The sequence below is a fragment of the Xenopus laevis genome, chromosome 4L (assembly GCF_017654675.1).
Source record: "Xenopus laevis strain J_2021 chromosome 4L, Xenopus_laevis_v10.1, whole genome shotgun sequence".
Lineage (NCBI taxonomy): Eukaryota > Metazoa > Chordata > Amphibia > Anura > Pipidae > Xenopus > Xenopus laevis.
The window spans coordinates 143199237-143222198 of NC_054377.1; the positions used below are offsets into that span (position 1 = coordinate 143199237).

Here is a 22962-nt window from a genome sequence, read left to right on the forward strand (position 1 = left end):
TCTATGCTCTCAACCACTAAGCAATAAGCTGCAGTATGGCTGCTAGTACAAATAAATAGCCTTGACATTCTGCCATTAGGGTGTTTAGAGTCCATTCTAATTTCTGTCACCTGTTTGCCTGAATATTTAAAGTGAGCAATTTACCAATAGTCAATACGAGCATTAGAAACTTAAAAATAATTTTTCTTTATCAACTTCCACTCCCAAAGGGACTGGAAGTAAATGTATAAAAATATTCTCTGCAAGCGAAACTCTTTTCATAATCTCAATTTGTTTTGATGTTTTAATCTTGTCTACAGGTGTTGTAAAGCGAATTATTCCTGCTGTAGCCTCAACAAATGCTGTTATTGCAGGTAAACACAATCTGCTTTATTTCTATAGTCCTATATAACATTATCTATTCCATAGCTGTTCTTATATTGGTTTAAAACTAGCTGATGTGCCAGTGGATCAACATGGCTGTAAAATATATATTGTGTGTATTTATTCATTTTTGATAGAACTAGTGTCTGGGGCTGTTAGGGCCCAATAGAGAACCAAAAATCCAGGGCCCACTCTCACAGCAATACAAAGTCATAGATAGTTATAAATGCATGAATTGTAACATAGGTCTATGGATAAAAAAAGGGCTGATGGGAAGTGTATGTGACTAGGAGATCCTCTGGTTCTCTGGCAGTCCAGTTCAACCCTGAATAGAACCATCCATATTTACAAAATGTTTTATACAGATATGGGATCCGTTATCCAGAAACCTGTTATCCAAAAAGCTCAGAATTACAGAAAGACTGTCTCGCATAGACTTAAATTTATCCAGCCTAGATTGGGGGACACAGGTAACATGGGGATAAAGATCCTGTTGCTTGGAGAAAACACACTAAAAGGATAAAGTGGCTCCTCCTTCTCCTGCTCTGGGCTTCATCCTCGTCTACTTCCTCAACCCTTAGTTTTTCTTTTAGTGTCCTCAGAAGGAGGACGGACACTTCGTGGCTGTGAGAAATGGTTCAGATTTCAGTATCATGCCATTACTGGGGGTCAGTGTTTGTTTTCCAGAACCCCTCCAGCCAAGGACTTTTGATCTGAAGACGCTCTGAAGCCTTCCCGCTCTATAGAGGCTGCAGGCTGGGGGCTCCCCCCACACTACCCTTGGCAACTGGTTCCCGCTCCCCGGAGGCTGCACCAGTAGCCACAACGGAGGGTATACCTTTTATTGAGCAGTCCTGGATGGCACGAGGAGGTAAGTCAATTCCCTACTCCCTCCCCCCATTACTTGCTTAATGTCAGCTCTGCAGAAAGGCATTTAGTTTCACTTTAACTGCTATTCTCTGACTGAGATTTCCCTAGGCATTTAGTTTCACTTTCACTTCTATTCTCTGACAGAGAATTCCCTACAGGGGGACATAGGACATGGCTTCTTCTATCCTTTTCTCCCTCTTGCGCCTGTAACCACATATTTACCTTCCTTCCTGGGTTCCCAGCTCCATTTCCCATCAACCTTTCACGCCACTATCTTGTCATTGCACATGTGTCACTGCGCATGCGCCTCATGGGCGCCATCTTACTAGGGTACTATACCAAAGCCCGGGAAACCTCACTGGGGCCATTTTGGATCCGCATCTCTCTCCAGCACTGAGCATTTCCAGCCTCACTGTCTCACAGGGAAGATCAAGGCACCATTGCTTCCTACCTGCTGAACAGGTAGTTACAATTCCCTTATATCTCTCTCTCTCTCTCTCTTCTCTCTCTTCTCTCTCTTCTCTCTCTTCTCTCTCTCTCTCTCTGAGCCAATATAAGAAGCCTGCAGCAGTCACTGCACAATTACAATCCCACACAGCCCTACCAGCCAGCTCTGCTACGGCTAATCAAACAAGCTCGGATTCTGAATTGGTGTGCGCTCTCTCTCTAGCAGGTCTATAGAACCTATCCAGAATACCAGAGACTCTAGATAAGGTCCTACAGCATCTATCTATACAGCCTCACAGACCAGTCACTCAGCAGTCTGCCTCAAAGCAACCTCCCCTTTCACAAACCTGTATCGCCTGATGAACAGGTAGAGGCATCAGGGGAAGAGGAACAGATCCTATCTGGAGATGAATCCGGAATCAGGATGCCCCTAGATCACAAAGAGAGGTTGAGAGCCTGATTCAGGCAGTATTACAGGCACTATGTCTAGTAGACACCCCGCCTTCAGCAGAGCCAACCAAAAACATTTTCAAGAGGCAAAAGAAGTCTTCTTGTGTCTTTACAGCCTATGAACAGCTGGATGACATCGTTAAAGGACCAGTAACATAAAAAAAAATGTTTAGAAATTCGTTAGGGCACAATGAAAAATAAACACCAAGACAAATGAAACTTTTAAATAGCAAAGCCTTTATTAAGAAATAACTTACAGAAAGTCCACTTCCTGTCCTCTTCAGAAACGGCAAAAAGGCGATCATCCATACTGCAGCGATCGATTTCTCCTCCCTGGCTATTCACAGACAGACATCCTCCTCCCGGCATCCAGCAGCAGCAGTGTCACAGGCTCTCCTCTTCACCATGCATCGGCTTCCCTCCTCCGCTCTCCTCACCTCCCTCTCTGTCTTTCCGCCTCCCCTACTCTCAGAGAGAGACATGTTGTGGCTGATTACATCCCAGTTATAGGCAGAACAGAAAGGCGCACGTTGCAGGCATTATTTTTCGTTCTGCACTAACAAATTTTTAAACTTTTTTTTTTATACAGACTTTTGGTCTTCACCCCCAGCAGTGGTCCCACCTGTCTCGAGACTGTCAAAGACCACCACCTTCCAGCAGCCAATGCAGCTTCCTTTTAAGGATCCTATGGACAAACATTTTGAGGGTTTCTGCAAGGCGATTTCACAGCAGCAGGTGGAGCTCTCTGACCTATTTTGCCCCTGCATGGGTATCCAGGGCAATGGAGGTTTGGGTGGAACAGGTGGCCCAACTCATTGGCTCAGAGGGCCCCTCCAGAGACCGCCTTCTAGCTCAGATAGCGGACGCAAGCTCGATGCAAGGGCTTTGGCACAATCCATTGCAGCCAGACATTTCCCTTGGCTAAAGAACTGGTCAGCACAAGAGGATTACCTTTAAAAGGCGACAATTTTTTCATCCCTTTTGCCAAATCAGAGCCAGAGGCAAAGGTCCCAACATGAAAAACAACAAGCTATCTATACAGCCTAGATTCTGGTCAAGTGAGAGCACTTCTTGGTCAGGAAGCAGAGCTCCACCTAAGCCCATACAGGACAAACAGCCTCCGCATGAGGAGGTGCCCACCCCCGAAAGCTCACCGTTAGGGGGACGCTTAAGTCACTTTTGGGAGGTGTGACGGCAGAGAGTACTGGACCCCTGGGTCCAACAGATCATATCCCAGGGCTATCTCATAGAATTCGGTCATACCGGAGAACCCAGGCACTCAGCATTCCAAGGGGTTCTACATGCCCTGACCCTCTCCGGGGTAGTACAGGCGGTCAGTCAAAGGGAAAGGGGCTTTAGTTTCTACTTAAACCTGTTTATGGTACCAAAAAAAGATGGATCTTTTCGCCCAGTGCTAGACCTAAAGGCACTAAACGACCATGTAAAGAAGCACCACTTTAATATGGAATCCGTCCAGTCAGTCCTAATGTCCCTGGACTTAGAGAATTTCATGGCGGACATCCTGGAATTAAGAGCAATCCACCTCATTGCTCCACTGGTCAGACAGACTTTGAGATCTACCTGTAAGAATACTGTCAGACAATGTAACAGTGGTGGCTTACATGAACCACCAAGGAGGCACAAGGAGTCAAGTGGCCCTCGCAGAGGCACAGCAAATTCTTCTGTGGGCAGAAAACATAGTACCAGCTATCTCCGCAGTTCATATCCCAGAAGTGGACAATTAGATAGCAGATTTTCTCAGCCGAGAGACCTTAGATCAGGGCGAGTGGACCCTGCACCCAGAGGTTTGATTCTGGCAAGGTGGGGCACTCTGGAAGTAGACTTAATGGCATCCAGCTACAGCAACAAGCTTACGAGGTTCATCGCAAGAAGCAACGACCCGCTGGCCCTAGCAGTGGACACACTGGTGGTTCCGTGGCAGTTTCACCTAGCATATGTCTTCCCACCACTGGCACTTCTGCCAAGGGTAATCAAGAAGATAACACAAGAAAGGGTAGAAATACTTCTAGTGGCACCCTACTGGCCACGCCGCACTTGGGTCACAGAGCTCATAAGTTATCAGTGGATGCACCATTTCACCTTCCAGACAGAAGGGATCTGTTATCTCAGGGACTGATCTTCCACCCAAGTTCACCACGACTGGCTTTAACGGCATGGCATTTAAAACCCTAATCCTAGCCAGATCAGGAGTTCCAACCGACAGAAAGCCCGTCTCTGCACGCATCTGCCACAGGGTATGGAGGACATTCATATCCTGGTGTGAATCTAAAGCCAAAGGCCCACATTCTTGGGACGAAGGTAGCCTATTGTTATTCCTTCAGTAGGGTTTAGACAAAGGGCTGACGCTCAGCTCACTGAAGGTTCAGGTATCGGCCTTATCTATCCCTTTTTAGCAGCAGCTTGCAATGCTGCCCAACATCAGGACCTTCCTCCAGGAAGCATTAAGGATGATGCCTCCATACCGTCATCTAATCCCTCCCTGGGATCTCAATATGATACTTTCCATATTGCAGGAGCAACCGTTCGAGCCATTGGATTCAATTCCACTACCTCTGCTGACTCTTAAGGTAGTTTTTATATTAGCCATCACTTCGGCAAGATGAGTTTCAGAACTAGCAGCTCTATCCTGTCGTCCGCCATTTTTGATTTTTCACAAGGACAAGGCGGTGGTGTTGAGACCTACCCGGTGGTGTTGGAATTCCATCTTAAGCAGGACCTGGTGGTTCCTTCATTTTGTCCTGAACCAAATATAAAGTTGGAACAGAAGTTCCTAGATGTGGTTTGTTCTCTCAGATCATACACCAGGGTTACCGAGAGCATAAGGAAAGTGGAAAACCTCTTTGTCTTACCAGAAGGACCACGGAATGCCTTAAGGCATCTAAGGCCACCATTGTCAAGATGGATTAGGTCAGCAATCTTGAAGGCCTATGAGGTAAGGCCACACCCTTCCGGTTTCAGCTCATTCTACTCGTTCGCTCAGCACTTCTTGGGTGGTTCGACACCAGGCTTCAGCAGAACAGGTCTGTAGGGCTGCAGTGTGGTCATCCACACGCACCTTTTTCCAAATTCTACAAGGTGCATACATTCGCCTCAGCCGAAGCGAGCTTCGGGAAGAAAAGTGTTGCAGGAAGTTATTCCCTGAACACTTAGGGTAAAAAGTCCCACCCTCATGGCTAGCTTTGGGACGTCCCCATGCTGCCTGTGTCCCCCAATCTAGGCAAGAGAGAAATAGATTTTTGTACTTACCGTTAAATCCTTTTCTCTTGTCCTACATTGGGGGACGCAGGCCTTCCCTCCCTGTATTAGTTCAAGTTAACGTTGATCAGTTAATATCATATATAAATGTTATTGTTCACATACCAACAAGTTCAAACAGTGTATTAGTGGTAGGGATCGTTATCTCTTCTTCGGTTTGAAAATGGAGGATTGAGGAGGTAGGCGGGGATGAAGCCCAGAGCAGGAGGAGCCACTTTTAGTGTCCTTTCTCCAAGCAACAGGATCTTCATCCCCATGGTGCCTGTGTCCCCCAATTTAGGGCAAGAGAAAAGGATTTAACGGTAAGTACAAAAATCTATTTTATTCTCTGTAATAATAAAACAGTAGCTTGTACTTGATCCAAACTAAGATATAATTAATCCTTACTGGAAGCAAGACCAGCCTATTGGGTTTATTTAATGTTTACAGGATTTTCTAGTAGTCTTAAAAGGGTTTTTCACCTTTGAGATAACTTTTAGTATGATGTAGAGATGGATATTCTGAGGCAATTGGTTTTCATTTTTTATTATTTAAGGTTTTTGAGTTATTTAGCTTTTTATTATTTTTTGTATTTTAAGCAATCTGGTAGCTAGGGTCCAATTACCCTAGCAACCATACATTGAGTTGGAAAAGAGACTGGAATATGAATAGGAGAGGCCTGAATAGAACGATGGGTTATAAAAATTAGCAACAACAATCATTTATAGCCTTACAGAGCATTTGCGTTTCAGAAGAGGTCAGCGACCCATTCGAAAGCTGCAAAGAGCCAGAAGAAAAAGGCAAATAACTATAAAACTATAAAAAATAAATAAAGCCAATTGAAAAGTTGCTTAGAATTGGCCATTATAAAACATACTAAAAGTTACCTTAAAGGTGAACCACCCCTTTGAGGTATAAAGATCCAAATTACAGAAAGATCCATTATCCAGAAAACTCCAGGTCTAAGCATTCCGGATTATTCAAATCGAATTGGGAGCAGAAGTAGTAAATACTATTCGTAGGCATGTTGGAGACCTCTAGTGACCAAAAAGAGGCAAAACCACAATCTCAATAATTTCTCCAAAACATGCTATTCAATAAAAAAATATATTTTATTCACATCAGTAGTTAAAAAACATGTATAGTAATCCCTCTAACGCCTAACGCGTTTCATGCTTACCCAGCACTTAGTCATAGGCAGAATCCAACTAGTCTCTCTTGTTTAGTTCCTTAAATACTAGCACATATAGTCCCTCCCCTTAGTAAAACCAATCACATACATATGTTACAAATGCCATATGTCATCCAATGGACTACAGGCTTTGTTCAAATACAATGATCTATATGTTAGATAATACATGTTACAGGGCATATACGAAAGTGTAATTCACAAAAAGTCATAAGAAATTATAATTAAATATAGCAAGTCACATCAAATGTGTAATTGAGGCCTAGTGGCAACCTGGTCTGTAGGTGAAAGATCCAATATACCTCTCTTTTCTTTAATTTCGTCAGGAGGTCACCCCCTCTAATGCCTGTCTTAATTTGTTCTATCCCTTGTATAGAAAAATACTTTAAATTACTGTTATTACATTCTTGAAAGTGCCTAGTGACATTGGTTTTGCTGCTTAGTTTAATATTGCTCACTTGGTTGATGTGTTCCCTGATACGGTCTTTCAATGATCTAATAGTACAACCCACATATTGCTTGCCACATTTAGTACAGGTAATGAGGTAAACTATCCCCCTACTGCAACAATTGATATACTGTTTGATTTTATATGTGGTTGTAGTCACAGTCGAATTGAACTCTCCAGAGACTTTTAAATATTTACATGTGACACAACGGTTGTGCCCACACTTAAAACAACCACTGTGTCTCAGAAAATCTTGTTTGCTGCTATTTTTCTCTTTGAATAGGCTCGGAGACAATGAGTCACCCAGAGTATAGGCCCGTCTTGCTACACAACCTATTCCTGGATCTAATACCTTACAGAAATCCCTATCGGCATACAATATAGGCAAAAACTTTTTTACTGTTTTGACAATTTTTTTATATTGTCTACTATATCGTGTAATAAAAGAAACTCTTTGACCAAATTCTTTCTTATGTGTTTTATTCTGTGGGGTCAGGAGTATCTCCCTGTCAGTGGTTTCAGCTCTAGTGTAAGCCCTCTGAATAGACTTACTATTGTATCCCCTTTCTTTAAATCTGTCCCTCATTTCGTCTGCCTTGATATTAAATTCATCCAAAGTAGAACAGTTTCTGCGTAATCGCAGGAACTGTCCTATTGGAATTCCAGCTATTTGGCTCCTTGGATGGCAAGACTGTGCATGTAGCAGAGTGTTACCACTACAAGGTTTCCGATAAATAGTAGTATGTATAGTGTTGGTTTTGGCCATCAATTTGACATCCAAAAATTCTATTTCTTCCTTAGAGAATGTATCTGTAAAGCTTAGATTCAAGTCATTGGTGTTAATATCCACCACAAATTCCCTGAACTTATGTTCTCCTCCTGTCCAAATACACAGCAAATCGTCAATGTAACGAATATAGAATTTTAGATGTTGGTTGCTGATTATTGCCAGATGGGTTTCTTCCCACCACCCCATATAGAGATTGGCGAAGGAGGGCGCAAATTTAGCTCCCATAGCCGTCCCGCACTGTTGCAGGTAATATTGGCCATTAAACAGGAAATAGTTGTGTTTCAATAAAAAACCTATAGCTTTTAGGAGAAAGTCTTTCAACTCTTCTGTGTATTTGCTGTATTTATCCAAGTGAAATTTAATAGCTTCCAATCCCTTATCGTGTGGAATAGAGGAGTAAAGCGAGGCCACATCAAGTGTGGCCCAGCTGTACTCCTCCCGCCACACAATTTTGTCAAGTTTGTCCAGTACATCTGTGGTGTCCCTGACATAACTAGTCAGTCGTAACACCAATGGCTGCAAGTGAGCATCTATCCATTCAGACAGGTGCTCATTCAGTGAGCCTATTCCAGATACGATCGGCCTACCAATTGGTGGCCTTTGATTTTTATGTACTTTAGGTAAATGATAAAATGTGGGTATAACAGGAGAGCTCGGTATAAGGAATATCTTATACCGAGCTCTCCTGTTATACCCACATTTTATCATTTACCTAAAGTACATAAAAATCAAAGGCCACCAATTGGTAGGCCGATCGTATCTGGAATAGGCTCACTGAATGAGCACCTGTCTGAATGGATAGATGCTCACTTGCAGCCATTGGTGTTACGACTGACTAGTTATGTCAGGGACACCACAGATGTACTGGACAAACTTGACAAAATTGTGTGGCGGGAGGAGTACAGCTGGGCCACACTTGATGTGGCCTCGCTTTACTCCTCTATTCCACACGATAAGGGATTGGAAGCTATTAAATTTCACTTGGATAAATACAGCAAATACACAGAAGAGTTGAAAGACTTTCTCCTAAAAGCTATAGGTTTTTTATTGAAACACAACTATTTCCTGTTTAATGGCCAATATTACCTGCAACAGTGCGGGACGGCTATGGGAGCTAAATTTGCGCCCTCCTTCGCCAATCTCTATATGGGGTGGTGGGAAGAAACCCATCTGGCAATAATCAGCAACCAACATCTAAAATTCTATATTCGTTACATTGACGATTTGCTGTGTATTTGGACAGGAGGAGAACATAAGTTCAGGGAATTTGTGGTGGATATTAACACCAATGACTTGAATCTAAGCTTTACAGATACATTCTCTAAGGAAGAAATAGAATTTTTGGATGTCAAATTGATGGCCAAAACCAACACTATACATACTACTATTTATCGGAAACCTTGTAGTGGTAACACTCTGCTACATGCACAGTCTTGCCATCCAAGGAGCCAAATAGCTGGAATTCCAATAGGACAGTTCCTGCGATTACGCAGAAACTGTTCTACTTTGGATGAATTTAATATCAAGGCAGACGAAATGAGGGACAGATTTAAAGAAAGGGGATACAATAGTAAGTCTATTCAGAGGGCTTACACTAGAGCTGAAACCACTGACAGGGAGATACTCCTGACCCCACAGAATAAAACACATAAGAAAGAATTTGGTCAAAGAGTTTCTTTTATTACACGATATAGTAGACAATATAAAAAAATTGTCAAAACAGTAAAAAAGTTTTTGCCTATATTGTATGCCGATAGGGATTTCTGTAAGGTATTAGATCCAGGAATAGGTTGTGTAGCAAGACGGGCCTATACTCTGGGTGACTCATTGTCTCCGAGCCTATTCAAAGAGAAAAATAGCAGCAAACAAGATTTTCTGAGACACAGTGGTTGTTTTAAGTGTGGGCACAACCGTTGTGTCACATGTAAATATTTAAAAGTCTCTGGAGAGTTCAATTCGACTGTGACTACAACCACATATAAAATCAAACAGTATATCAATTGTTGCAGTAGGGGGATAGTTTACCTCATTACCTGTACTAAATGTGGCAAGCAATATGTGGGTTGTACTATTAGATCATTGAAAGACCGTATCAGGGAACACATCAACCAAGTGAGCAATATTAAACTAAGCAGCAAAACCAATGTCACTAGGCACTTTCAAGAATGTAATAACAGTAATTTAAAGTATTTTTCTATACAAGGGATAGAACAAATTAAGACAGGCATTAGAGGGGGTGACCTCCTGACGAAATTAAAGAAAAGAGAGGTATATTGGATCTTTCACCTACAGACCAGGTTGCCACTAGGCCTCAATTACACATTTGATGTGACTTGCTATATTTAATTATAATTTCTTATGACTTTTTGTGAATTACACTTTCGTATATGCCCTGTAACATGTATTATCTAACATATAGATCATTGTATTTGAACAAAGCCTGTAGTCCATTGGATGACATATGGCATTTGTAACATATGTATGTGATTGGTTTTACTAAGGGGAGGGACTATATGTGCTAGTATTTAAGGAACTAAACAAGAGAGACTAGTTGGATTCTGCCTATGACTAAGTGCTGGGTAAGCATGAAACGCGTTAGGCGTTAGAGGGATTACTATACATGTTTTTTAACTACTGATGTGAATAAAATATATTTTTTTATTGAATAGCATGTTTTGGAGAAATTATTGAGATTAAGCATTCCGGATAACAGATCCCATACCTGTACAACCATTATATGGCGTTCTGTTACGATGCATTTGCTTTCTACATCATTTAAATACCGGCTAGTCTAGTGGGCTGTTCCTGCTGAACTGTACGTAGTATGGTAGAATACCTATTCTGTTTCTCTGTACAGGCTATGGGTTGTTCTTGAATAATGCTGCTCCACTAGAACTGCTTGGACTCTTTATGAGAGTAACATTAGGAAAGGATGCCTGAAGTTATGTCTGAAATATTTCACACTGCAAGCAGAATATACTGTACGGTATCAAATTTTACAGTGTAAAACATTGACCCCCTTTTTATTTTTCTTTCAGCTGCCTGTGCCACTGAAGTTTTTAAAATAGCAACAAGGTAAGCTTTGGGAAAATGAGGTTTTTATTCAGTTGCTTTCACTGCTGTCAATTTAACACCTTATATCTCTCAATTTACAGCGCCTACATCCCGCTGAACAATTATCTGGTGTTTAATGACGTCGATGGATTATACACTTACACCTTTGAAGCAGAAAAAAAGGTTTGTATCATATGTTCTGTTCCTTTGCAGCTGCCAAAGAACTCATTGTTTGATCTGACAGTGACAGATTGTACATTTCCAATAAAAGTAATTTATTTGTTTAATTTAGCAGGACACACATTCACCACCAAAACACTATGACCTGTTCGATTTTGAGGTGTGTTTTGCAAAGGCTTTAAAGGGGAAGTAAAGTCTAAAATAGAATAAGGCTAGAAATGCTGGATTTTGTATACTAAACATAAACATGAACTTACAGCACCACAAGCCTAATCAAACAAATGATTTATGCTTTCAAAGTTGGCTACAGGGGGTCACCATCTTATAACTTTGTTATACATCTTTGCAAGACCAAGACTGTGCACATGCTCAGTGTGGTCTGGGCTGCTTAGGGATCGTCATAAATTATCAAAACATCACATATCAAATAATATCTGCCAGAAGCTGATACAGCAAGACTGATTAATAATCAGAATGTGCAGACTGCACTGGGTCCTGTGATGCAGACTGCACTGGGTCCGGTAGAACCCCAGTTTATCTGTTTAAATCTGGCTCCATGATCTTTGTCCCTGCAGGTGGAATTGGAAATAGTAAAGGGGATGTAAAGGCAAAAAAAATCCAATATAAATCTTTACACAGTCGCCGACTGCTCTACAGGGAAACAAACAAAGCTGCTTGAGTTCTGCATGACTGGGAAGTAAGGCTGGGGCTCCCCCTGCTGTTCATAAGTATGATTGTTTCCCTGCAGAACAGTTAGGGACCGTCTGACAATTCCTATCCACAGCAGTAAATGAAGGGAGAATTTCACTGCATACAGTCAGGTTTCTTATAAAAACTCTACACATTTATGTTGGAGATAGGTTTCTTTTTCATTAAATAAAGTAAAAATGGGATTTTATCTTTTTGCCTTTACATGCCCTTTAACAATCCTGTAGTGATTACAGAAGTCTGTATATTTTGAAATGCTGTTAGACTAATTAAAATAAGTTAGCTTTTAGGGAAAGTGCATTTTTAACATATACAGATATTGGACCTGTTATCCAGAACGCTCTTGACTTGGGGTTTTCTGGATAACTGATCTTTCCGTAATTTGGATCTTCATACCTTAAGGGGCACATTTACTTAGCTTGAGTGAAGGATTAGAATAAAAAATACTTCGAATTTCGAAGTATTTCTTTGCCTACTTCGACCATCGAATTGGCTACTTCGAACGATTCGAAGTTAAAATCGTTTGACTATTCGACCATTCGATAGTCGAAGTACTGTCTCTTTAAAAAAAACTTTGACCACGTACTTTGCCACCTAAAACTGACCGAGAACCAATGTTAGCCTATGGGGAAGGTCCGCATAGGCTTTCCTAGCTTTTTTTGATCGAAGGAAAATCGTTCGATTGATGGATTAAAATCCTTCGAATCGTTCGATCTGAAGGATTTAATCGTTCCTTCGATCGTTCAATCGAAGGAAATGCGGTAAATCCTTCAGCTTCGATATTCGAAGGATCTTACTTCGACGGTCAAATATCGAGGGTTCATTAACCCTCGATATTCGATCAATAGTAAATGTGCCCCTAAGTCTACTAGAAAATCATGTAAACATTAAATAAACCCAATAGGCTGTTTTTGCTTCCAATAAGAGTTACTGTAAGTCAGTGAATTAGCATTATCATTTACACGCTCTGTTTATTTTCATAAAGTTAATTTATTACTTTGTCAACGTATACTCCATTTAATAGCTGATGGGGCAATGAATGTGTAGATATTTGGTTGAACTGGAATTACTGGTTATGTATTCCTAACACTGCCTTTCAGGTTGTGTCACAAGCACTTATAAAGATGGAGACTTTAGTGCTTGTGCCAGGCCGTGCATACCTTTGGCAATAAACACCTGGAAAGTAATTATTGGGGAAGCTGATAATACAGTTGGGCGTGGGATTCGATTACATCACTGCAATATAATCTCAAGAATGGAACTCGGAAAAGTTTCAATCCAGCTAGTCTGAATATATTCGGAAATCTATCAACCGTTGGGGTATATGCTATCTAGCAGTCAGCACTGCGCACGGGTCCAATACCAGGTTTCTTGTGTTAAACAGATTCTGTCGTGATTTTTATGATGTCGTTTTTATTTCTAAATTACACTGTTTACACTGCAAATAATTCACTCTACAATATAAAATTGAATTCCTGAACCAGCAAGTATATATATATATTATTATTGTGTAGGCGCCATCTCGGGTTATTTTGCCTGGTCATGTGCTTTCACCAAAAGCACATAAACGCTATTTATATTATTACTGGCGATTATGCACAAATAAATGTTTGAAGTGAGATACTGTGCATGTCTGTACATTTTTAAAGGGAGACTGTCCCGGTTTTTACAAAAGCATAGTTAATAGATTTTTTTATATTTAATTTTGAAATCTGACATGGGGCTAGACATATTGTCTGTTTTCCAGCTGCCCTTGTCATGTGACTTGTGCTCTGATAAACTTCAGCCACCCTTTACTGCTGTACTGCAAGTTGGAGTGATATCACCCCCTCCCTTTCCCCCCCAGCAGCCTAACAACAGAACAATGGAAAGGTAACCAGATAACGCTCCCTAACACAAGATAACAGCTGCCTGGTAGATCTAAGAACAACACTCAATAGTAAAATCCAGGTCCCACTGAGACACATTCAGTTACTTTGAGTAGGAGAAACAACAGCCTGCCAGAAAGCAGTTCCATCCTAAAGTGCTGGCTCTTTCTGAAAGCACATGACCCATGACCAGGCAAAATGACCTGAGATGCACCTACACACTGATATTACAACTAGGGTTGCCACCTTTTAAAATAATCTATACCGGCAGGTGGAGGGGGCAGGTGTTAAAAGGGCGGGGCCGTGATGATAAAGGGGGCAGGACCGTGACGTGCTATTGGCTGGCCGGGTTGTGACGTCAAAGGGGGCGGAGCCATACGCGTGAATTTGGCAAGAAGCCCAGGAAAAAGGTAAGTTTGGAGCAGGCTGGGGGCAGGCCACGGGCTTTTTTTAGGTGTATTACAAATATACCGGCAGCTACATTGCCGGTAAATTTGTAATACCGGCCCCGGCCTTGGCTGGTGTTTTACCAGCTAGGCCGGTAAAATACCGGCCGGGTGGCAACACTAATTACAAGTTTACAACTAAAAAATATACACTGGTTCAGGAATGAAATTTTATATTGTAGAGTGAACTATTTGCAGTGTAAACCGTGAAATAAAAACTGCACCATAAAAATCATGACAGAAGACACAGAGGTGTTCTGTTTCTTTTTATGCCCCAGAGGGGAAAACAGTAAAAAGCCAAATATTAGAAGTAGGCCAGTGTACACTTAATCAGCAGTCTTCGACAAAGTGGTATGTTTCAGACTTAACGTATCCTAGGCACTCTGTGCTTGTGTGTTTTTGAAGGCACTTTCTAGTTAATAATCCTAGTAGGAACAATAGGACATTAGATTTATTTGGTAAGTTGCACTCTGCATATTCTATAGTTGTATAAAGTGTATAAATCAAGATATTGATGATATCACAATGGAATTAAATAGTGTTAAATTATGTCAAGGGACGGAAATGTTGGGGTTTCTCACACAAAACAGAATATTTGCCATCCACTTGAAATGCAAAGGCCTCCTTAGTGCACCAGCTCTTGTGCTGTCTGAAATATATCTCCAAAAAAAAATCACCCTGTGTTCCATCAGCCTAATGAAGAGAGGGCCATTCAAAACATTCTCCTGTAGCTACTTAACAGTTAATTGAAGAAGAAACATGGTGGGCAGTTGGGAATTATTTGTCAATGTCCTATAACACACTTGTCCCCGTCTCCAGAACATAATGCAGTCGTATTTTCTGTTCATTGAAAGATAAGTTCTAAGTTCACCTTAACTGCAAAAATCTGAATGGATTTGACTATAAACAACAACATTTCTCATTTAACAGGAAAATTGTCCTGCTTGCAGCCAACTCCCGCAGAACATCCAGTTTCCTTCTTCAGCCAAATTGCAGGAGGTGCTGGATTATTTGACTAACGACACATCATTGTGAGTGCCAGATCAGCTGTAATTAGACTTTATACTGACTTTTACTATTTTTATTATTTAACCCATTTTTAAACATGCCCTCTGCTATATGGAAAAAAAAAATCGACAAACATCGCTTAGGCTCGATTTTGATTTCAGCTCCTCACCGCTAGCAGAATCCTCTTCTCTGTTTGCGGCAGGAAGCCTTGCGTTGGCTCCAGCGTGAACACACTTACCGAATTTCAGTGAAGAAATGAGAGATTTTGCATTTCGAGCTGAAATCCACAGAGTGTTTTTGCACCAGAGCCGAGACAAGGATTCCGAAAGCGAACACATAAGAGGATTTAACTATAGGTGAGGGGCTGAAATTAGCCTGCAGATTTCAGCAGACTGATTTCAACCCCATCTCGCCCTAGTCTTAACAAGGTAAGAAAATAGAGGTTACCACAGAAAAACTCACTCACTTTCTATTCATTCCTGTGGGATTTGTAGAAGGTTATTTATCAATGGGTGAAAGAGTTCAGTTTTTCTGTGACCTCTAATTTTACACATTGATAAATCTGCTCCTAAGTGTCATAATTACTCTAGTGTAGTGATGGGCGAATCTGACCCATTTTGCTTCGCCGAAAATTTGTGAAACAGCGACAATTAACCAAACTGCATTGAAGACTAGGAGGCAATTTTTGTTGACGCACAAGGCGATGCAACAAATTCTTTTTTGTATATCACACGTCAATTTTTTTCACCCTTTGGTGTCATATTATGTGGCAAAACTCTGCAAAACATTTTGCTCGTCACTACTCTAATGTGCTCTTTCAGCACAGTATTTGCTGTAAAAACAATCTATTTTTAGGCACTGGGACTCAATGGCTTCTGCTCCTGGGAGTTTATACCAGACTTAATTTACTCTTAAGTATGGTATAATTGTTTTCTAAGGCAAATTGCTTTTTTATTCTGAAGCTCTCGAATTTAGACTGCTCTTTGGTTGCTAGACTTTTATTTTCCTAGCAGCTAGGCTGCTTGGAAGTTGCAATTAAGGGTTAGTCCACACGAGCAGATTCGTGGAGATTTAGTCGCCTGGCGACTAATCGCCTCTTCTTCTGGGTGACAATCTCCCCGAACTGCCTTAGCGTATCTTCCCGTCCTATATTGAAAAGTCGCCTGCGCTAAAGCACACGCGGCGCTTCGTTTTACGAATCTCCCCAAATCTGCTCGTGTGGACTAACCCTAAAGGTAAATAGTAGAGTGCCTGAAGAAGTAAAATAAACAAAAAAATAGATGCACAGTGGGGGCCCATTTATAAACACTGGACAAATTTGCTCAGGGCTGTAACCACTAGCAACCAATCAGTGTAACTCCTAGCAACCAACCCAAGTGAAAACTTGCATCCCCCTGCTTTCTAGTATTTAGGCAGGCATTGCGTGACATAATGCACTTAGCAATTTAACTGCACTAAACTCCAGTTAGAGGGTAAAATGGGCAACATTTACCATTTCCAGTTATATATACTCTGATGAGGTGCAGGTATGTGTATAATAGATACAGACAGATAGATACTGGGTTCAATTTGCTTTGTAAAATTCAAATTTTCTTTTTTACCTTTATGTCTTGACACAGACAGATGAAATCTCCAGCTATTACTGCAACACTGGATGGGAAAAATAAAACCCTTTATTTACAGGTAAGCAGCAATGTGCCTGATCTGCAATCTCTAATGTTTCAGTAAGATTATTCTAAAGGACAAATATTAAGCAGCTGTGTGGTTAATCTTTATTTGATCATTTTCAGCTTTCTCCATATATACCTGGGTATCATGCTCACAATTGCCTCCCCTTTTTATGGCACAATGTGCCTTACCATAGTTAATGACACTGGGTTCTGCATTCCCCATACTTTCGAAGTGGTAGAGATTTATCTGCAGATTAACAGCAGAAGATTATGGGAGGTAATATATTCAGCACTACTGCAGCCCGACAGTTACACATGGATGTTATAGTCCCAGTTACATCTGTAGTTTTACCTGTATTGCTGCTCTTATTTCACCTGTGCCGTTATTACATCAGCTATAAATTAAATTTTGAGAATAACAAGGACATTTCTATGTTTTCAGACTGTAGCATCTATAGAAGAACGGACAAGGCCTAATCTTTGCAAGACATTGAAAGGTATTTATTTTGTATTGTGTTATTTTGCAGTGTGGCTTTCTCTGGCAGAAAGTCATTGGAGTTCATTTACCCCTGGGCAGTAACCTTTGGCAACCAATCATAGTAACATAGTAAGTTAGGTTGAAAAAAAGACACGTCCATCAAGTTCAAGCTTTTAATTTTTTTTAACCTGCCTAACTGCCAGTTGATCCAGAGGAAGGCAAAAAAACCATATGAAGCCTCTCCAATTTGCGTCAGAGGGGGAAAAAATTCCTTCATGACTCCAAGATGGCAATCGGACTAGTCCCTGGATCAACTTGTACTATGAGCTATCTTCCACATCCCTGTATTCCCTCACTTGCTAAACACCATCCAACCCCTTCTTAAATCTATCTAATGTATCAGCCTGTACCACTGATATAGGGAGAGAATTTCACATCTTCACAGCTCTCACTGTAACAAATCCCTTCTAAATATTTAGGCGGAACCTCTTTTCTTCTAATCGGAATGGGTGACCTTGTGTCAGCTGGAAAGACCTACTGGTAAATAAAGCATTAGATTAATTAATTAATTAATCATTATGACCCCCTTCAAGAAGGGGCAAGAAGTGTGCCCTCAGGTAGAGTCCTGCGCAGAATCAATTTCTAAGACCTGAACCCACAGCCCACGACTCGAACCGCAACCCACATATTTACCCACTTTGATCCGCTACCGGATCCACAACCTGACCCGCAACCCGCCGACCACCATCAAACAGGAAGTGATGGTGCTGCAAACCGGAATTGACGTCATCACAAGTGGGTGGGGACAGAAACAAGTTTTGTAAAACTTTAAAAGGAGTAAAATATAGCCAATATTATATAAGGAATTTAGATGAGACCCGCAACCAGATCCGCAGACCCACGGCTATACCTGCACCTGAAAATCCTCCCCTCATTCTGTAGGGTGCCAGCTTTTTTTGCGGGCATGACCCGCTGCAGGACTCTACCCTCAGGTGCTTGATTGTAAGGGGATGCAAACTGAAAAAAAAAATGTACCTAATGAAAAATAAATTGTCCTAAGCATCTTTCCAATCACACATCTTTCTCCATCACATATAGTTGCAAATATTGAAAATATTCTGTAAAGCAGAGGTAGGTGCGCTTTGCCGGACTAACTAGTAATTGCCTGGAAGCGCACCTACCTCTGCTTTACAAATTATTCGCTTGTGGATACGTGGATCCACTCTTTCCTGGTGCAGCTTAACCCCTCAGATACCCAGCAAGCGCAGATCTCCAGCCCCCTTTCTACATCTTTATTGAAAATATTCTGCTCAAGGCATGCCCCCCCCCCATAGTGATGTGTGGGTGGATAAATTGCTGCATTCGACCCTAACCCGCCACTCCACCCCTGTCTCTGATGGCGCGGACCGGAGCGCGTGTATAAATAGACGTCTACAGAAGTGGGGCATACTTAGGTCACAGGCGGGGTGGGCGGAAGTAAGAACTTGGCCCAAGCTTGCCTACAGCCTCAATTCACTGTGCGTGTGTCAGCCCGAAACCAGCCAGCCCACACATAACTAACCCCCCACCCTCAATCACCCCTCCGCAACAATGAAGTGACAATAGATTGAAGGGACGTTACTTAGTTGTAGGTGGCAATGCATGGATCTGGGGCAGGTTGGGCATCACATCCATTACACATCCATGGGTGTCCGCACATAGGGGCAAGGGGTGGGCACTTGCCCCCCCCCCCCGGATGTGCCTTCATTGTGTGAAGCAGAGAGAGGAAGAAGGAGGAGTGAGCAGGGGAGACCCTGGGATCGCATTTTAGAACTTCCTCAGGCGCAATTGATGTCCTGTATGTGATCTCCTATGCCAGAGGAATGCAACGTTGCCTGCTTTTTCACTCACCCATCCTCAAAGGCAGACGTTGCACCTCTGTCCTGGGTCCTCCCTCCTCAGCCGTCGGCTCTTACTCCTCCCTCCTCAGCCATCAGCTCTTACTCCTCCCTTCTCAGCCATCCGTGCTGGGTCCTCGCTTTTCCCTCCTCAGTCGTCAGCTCCTACTCCTCCCTTCTCAGCCATCCGTCCTGGGTCCTCGCTTTTCACGCCTCAGTTGTCAGCTCTTGCTCTTCAGGAACGCCTATTGGCTAAAAGAAATGGCATCACATGAAAAAAAAACGGAAGGTTAAAAAAAAAAACTGTGCCAAGAACAATTAACTATAATCAGGGCGCAGGGCTGAATATGTGCATCCTGAGGAGTGAGGAGCAAGAGCTGACAGCTGAGGAGGGAGAAGTGAGGACCCAGGACAGAAGGCTGAGGAGTGAGGAGCTGACAGCTGAGGAGGGAGGAGCGAGGTGATGTCTGCCTGAGGATGGGTGAGTAAAAAAGCTTGCTATGTCACATTCCTCTGGCTTAGGACAGCGCATGCAGGATAACGATTTGCCCTGACGATGTCCTAAAAAGCGTTCCCTCGTGCCCTACCCCCCCCCCGGAAAATTTTCTGTGGACGCCTCTATACACATCGATAGGAGCTTAAAACAAGCCAAACTAGTGGTAGGCAGAAGAAGTATGTGTTTAGCACCCCTCTCTCCTAGGCATGTGCCCGTTCTGCTTATCCCTGGTTCTGCACTGCTCATTTTTAAACCAATGTAGCAGAAGCCAGCTGATTAACAGTCCTTAAAGAAGCATAGACTTCTGCTGCATTGTTTCAGGTGACCCATCCGCAGTACAGAAAAGGACAAAAACAGCTTTTAATTGCAGCTACGTTTACAAGCAACTTTAAAACCTGTGCTTTCTGAAGAAAATGGAATTATAAACTTTCTATTCTTCTTTTAGATTCCATTTAACCATGCAATAACTGAGCTTCTCGCATACCTGAAAGTGACCTTTTATTACTGAGAAACACAATAATATAAACATTTCTTTTTCTCTGAATCTGTAGTGGGTCAGTATAATGCCTGGTTAATTAGCTCCGTTATCCCTCAAGCTGAGAGCCCAAGCTTTATTACTTTGTCTGGGGCCCCAGACTTCTCCGTTGTCAGCTGTTCGTACAACATCCTTTAATTTTCTGCAGGCAGAAGTACTTTATTGTTTGCGTTTGTAAGATTTCCATCGTTAGAATGAAGGTGTCTGTGAATTTCAGCCATTTGTGTGATTCTATAAACTGCTGGAAAGACCGATTCAGCAGCTTTCATTGGCCTGTGTATGACCACTTTTAAGGGGCAGATTTGAAATTTCAAATTTTTGATTATTTTTTTTTTATGGTCAAAAAAATTTCAAGATTGATCTTACTCTGGCCCTTTAAGAACTCAAATTCGACTATTCCCCACCTAAAACCTGCCGAGTTCATGTATAAGTCAATGGGAGAGGCCCAGGGACCAATTAGGACATATTACTAGCCTTCCTCACATTCGGAGAGAAAACTCGGATCAAGTTTAGTCGAATCCGATTCGAGTTTTCGAGTCAGTAAGATTTGTGCAAGTATTAGACTATTTTTTAAATAAATAACCCCCCCAATCGAATTTTGAGTATATTCGAATTTAAAGGAGTTTAAAAAAAGCTTGCATGAATTCAAAATTCGACCTTTAATAAATGTGCCTCTAAGTGTTTAACTGAATTGAATGCAAACCCTTGAAGTCATGTGACTTTAAAAGCTCTGGACAATTTAAATAATTAAACAATTTCTATAATGATTTTTATGATGTATTTTTTATTTCTAACTTACTGTTTACACTAAAAATAATTCACTCTACAATATAACATTTCATTCCTGAACCAGCAAGTGTATTTTTTTTTTAAGTTGTAATATTGGTGTGTTGGCACCATCTCGGGTCATTTTGCCTGGTCATGTGCTTTCAGAAAGAGCCAGCACTTTAGGATGGAACTGCTTTCTGGCAGGCTGTTGTTTCTCCTACTCAATGTAACTAGAGTTGCCACCTGGCAAGGCCGGGGCCGGTATTACAAATTTACCGGCAATGCAATTGCCGGTAATTTGTAATACCCTTTAAAAAAAGCCCCTGGCCTGCCCCCAATTCGCAAAGAACTTACCTTTTTCCCAGCGCTGTGCGATGTTGCTCCGCCCCTTTTGCCTCACGTCCAAAGATCGCAAAGAACTTACCTTTTTTCCAGCACTGTGCGATGTTGCTCCGCCCTTTTGCATCACGTTGCGTAGCTCCACCCCTTTTTAGCATCCCGGACCGCCCCCTTTTGGTACCCGCCCCCCACTGGTGGCAACCCTAAATGTAACTGAATGTGTCTCAGTGGGACCTGATTTTTACTATTGAGTGTTGTTCTAAGATCTACCAGGCAACTGTTATTTTGTGTTAGGGAGCTGCTATCTGGTTACCTTCCCATTAGTGATGGCAAATTTATCCTGTTTTGCTTCGCAGAAAAATGTGTGAATTTCCTGCAGAATTAGGGAAATCCAAATTTGTCGCAGGCTAATTTTCGTGGCAATTTTGTGAATGTATTCACCGGCGGCGAAAGGTGGAAATACGCTGCGAATTCACGCTTGCTGAATAAATTCGCCTATCACTACTTCCCGTTGTTCGGTTGTTAAGCTGCTGGGGGGGGAGGGGGGTGATATCACTCCAACTTGCAGTACAGCAGTAAAGAGTGACTGATGTTTATCAGAGCACAAGTCACATGACTGGGGGCAACTGGGAAACTAACAACATATTTAGCCTCATGTCAGATTTCAAAATTGAATATAAAAAAAATCTGTTTGCTCTTTTGAGAAATGGATTTCAGTGCAGAATTCTGCTGGAGCATCACTATTAACTGATGTGTTTTGAAAAAAAAAAAACATTTTTTCCCATGACAGTATCCCTTTAATGTATCAATCGGGATTGAAAAAAAATTCTCAGATTTGAATTTGCAAATCAGGGTTTCGTTTTGCGGACAAATAAAAAAATAATAATGATGGATTGGGTAAATCTCTATGCCTGTACATATGATCTCTCCATATCCTGATTTTGTGCACATTTAACCCATCTCTGGCAAATAACTATTTCTATTTCTTTCCTTATCCAGAGCTCGGTCTGGTTGATGGTCAGGAGCTTGCAGTGGCCGATGTCACAACGCCGCAAACTGTGCTGTTTAAACTTCATTTGACTGTCTAGTTCCACCCACCGTGAGACTCTCGCACAGTCTTTTTTAGAACTAGTTCATATGGAAGTCTGATCCTGTACAGGAGTATGAAGGAGAGATGTGAAACATTAACCCTTGGGAAGAAAGAAGCTCCACTTTCCTTCAACCCCCCAAGAAGGTGGAGCTTGAAAAATGCTCTCGTTATAGTCCAATTAAGCACCGATTTATAAAAAAAAAGTGGAAAAAATATCCGTATCTTTTTAGAAGGCAACAGGAGCATTTTAAAACGAGACTTTTAGAATTGCCCAAGATGTACAGTGTTCTATATATGAACCATGTTATTATATCTGTATCATGTACAAAGCCATGTCTTTTATGTATTCTTTCTTACGACAAACCTTAGGGGTTAGAGTTGTAAACAGTGTAATTAGGCAAAATAAATCCTCTGTACATTGATTACCAAACGTGCTCCATGTTGTACTAATTGAACATTGTTTGCTTCCTGGTAATGCTGAGAATATGTACTTTAATTACATTATATCACATCTTAGTGCGGCAGGTGCTTTAACTGCATGTTCCCCTGTGTATGCACAACGAACGGCATCATACTGGAGGATCTGATGTCTGTTAAAGGATTGTTCACCTTTAAATGAACTTTTAGTATGAT

General features: G+C 41.6%; 1 protein-coding gene across 3 annotated transcripts in view; it reads left to right on the forward strand.

Moving 5' to 3' along the window:
* The window catches only part of uba3.L (ubiquitin like modifier activating enzyme 3 L homeolog), a 41224-nt gene extending 18465 nt beyond the window's left edge, over positions 1–22759 (forward strand). For 2 of the 3 annotated variants that reach the window (XM_018259202.2, XM_018259201.2), the window contains 7 exons: positions 300–353; positions 10851–10887; positions 10968–11049; positions 14999–15099; positions 16696–16759; positions 17189–17243; positions 22239–22759. In XM_018259202.2, coding sequence (XP_018114691.1) covers positions 300–353; positions 10851–10887; positions 10968–11049; positions 14999–15099; positions 16696–16759; positions 17189–17243; positions 22239–22327 — 482 coding nt within the window. In that variant the 3' untranslated portion in view covers positions 22328–22759. Of the gene's footprint in view, positions 1–299; positions 354–10850; positions 10888–10967; positions 11050–14996; positions 15100–16695; positions 16760–17188; positions 17244–22238 lie in introns of those variants that run through there. The other variant, XR_001935411.2, reaches the window with a different exon arrangement.
* The last annotated feature ends 203 nt before the right edge of the window (positions 22760–22962 follow it).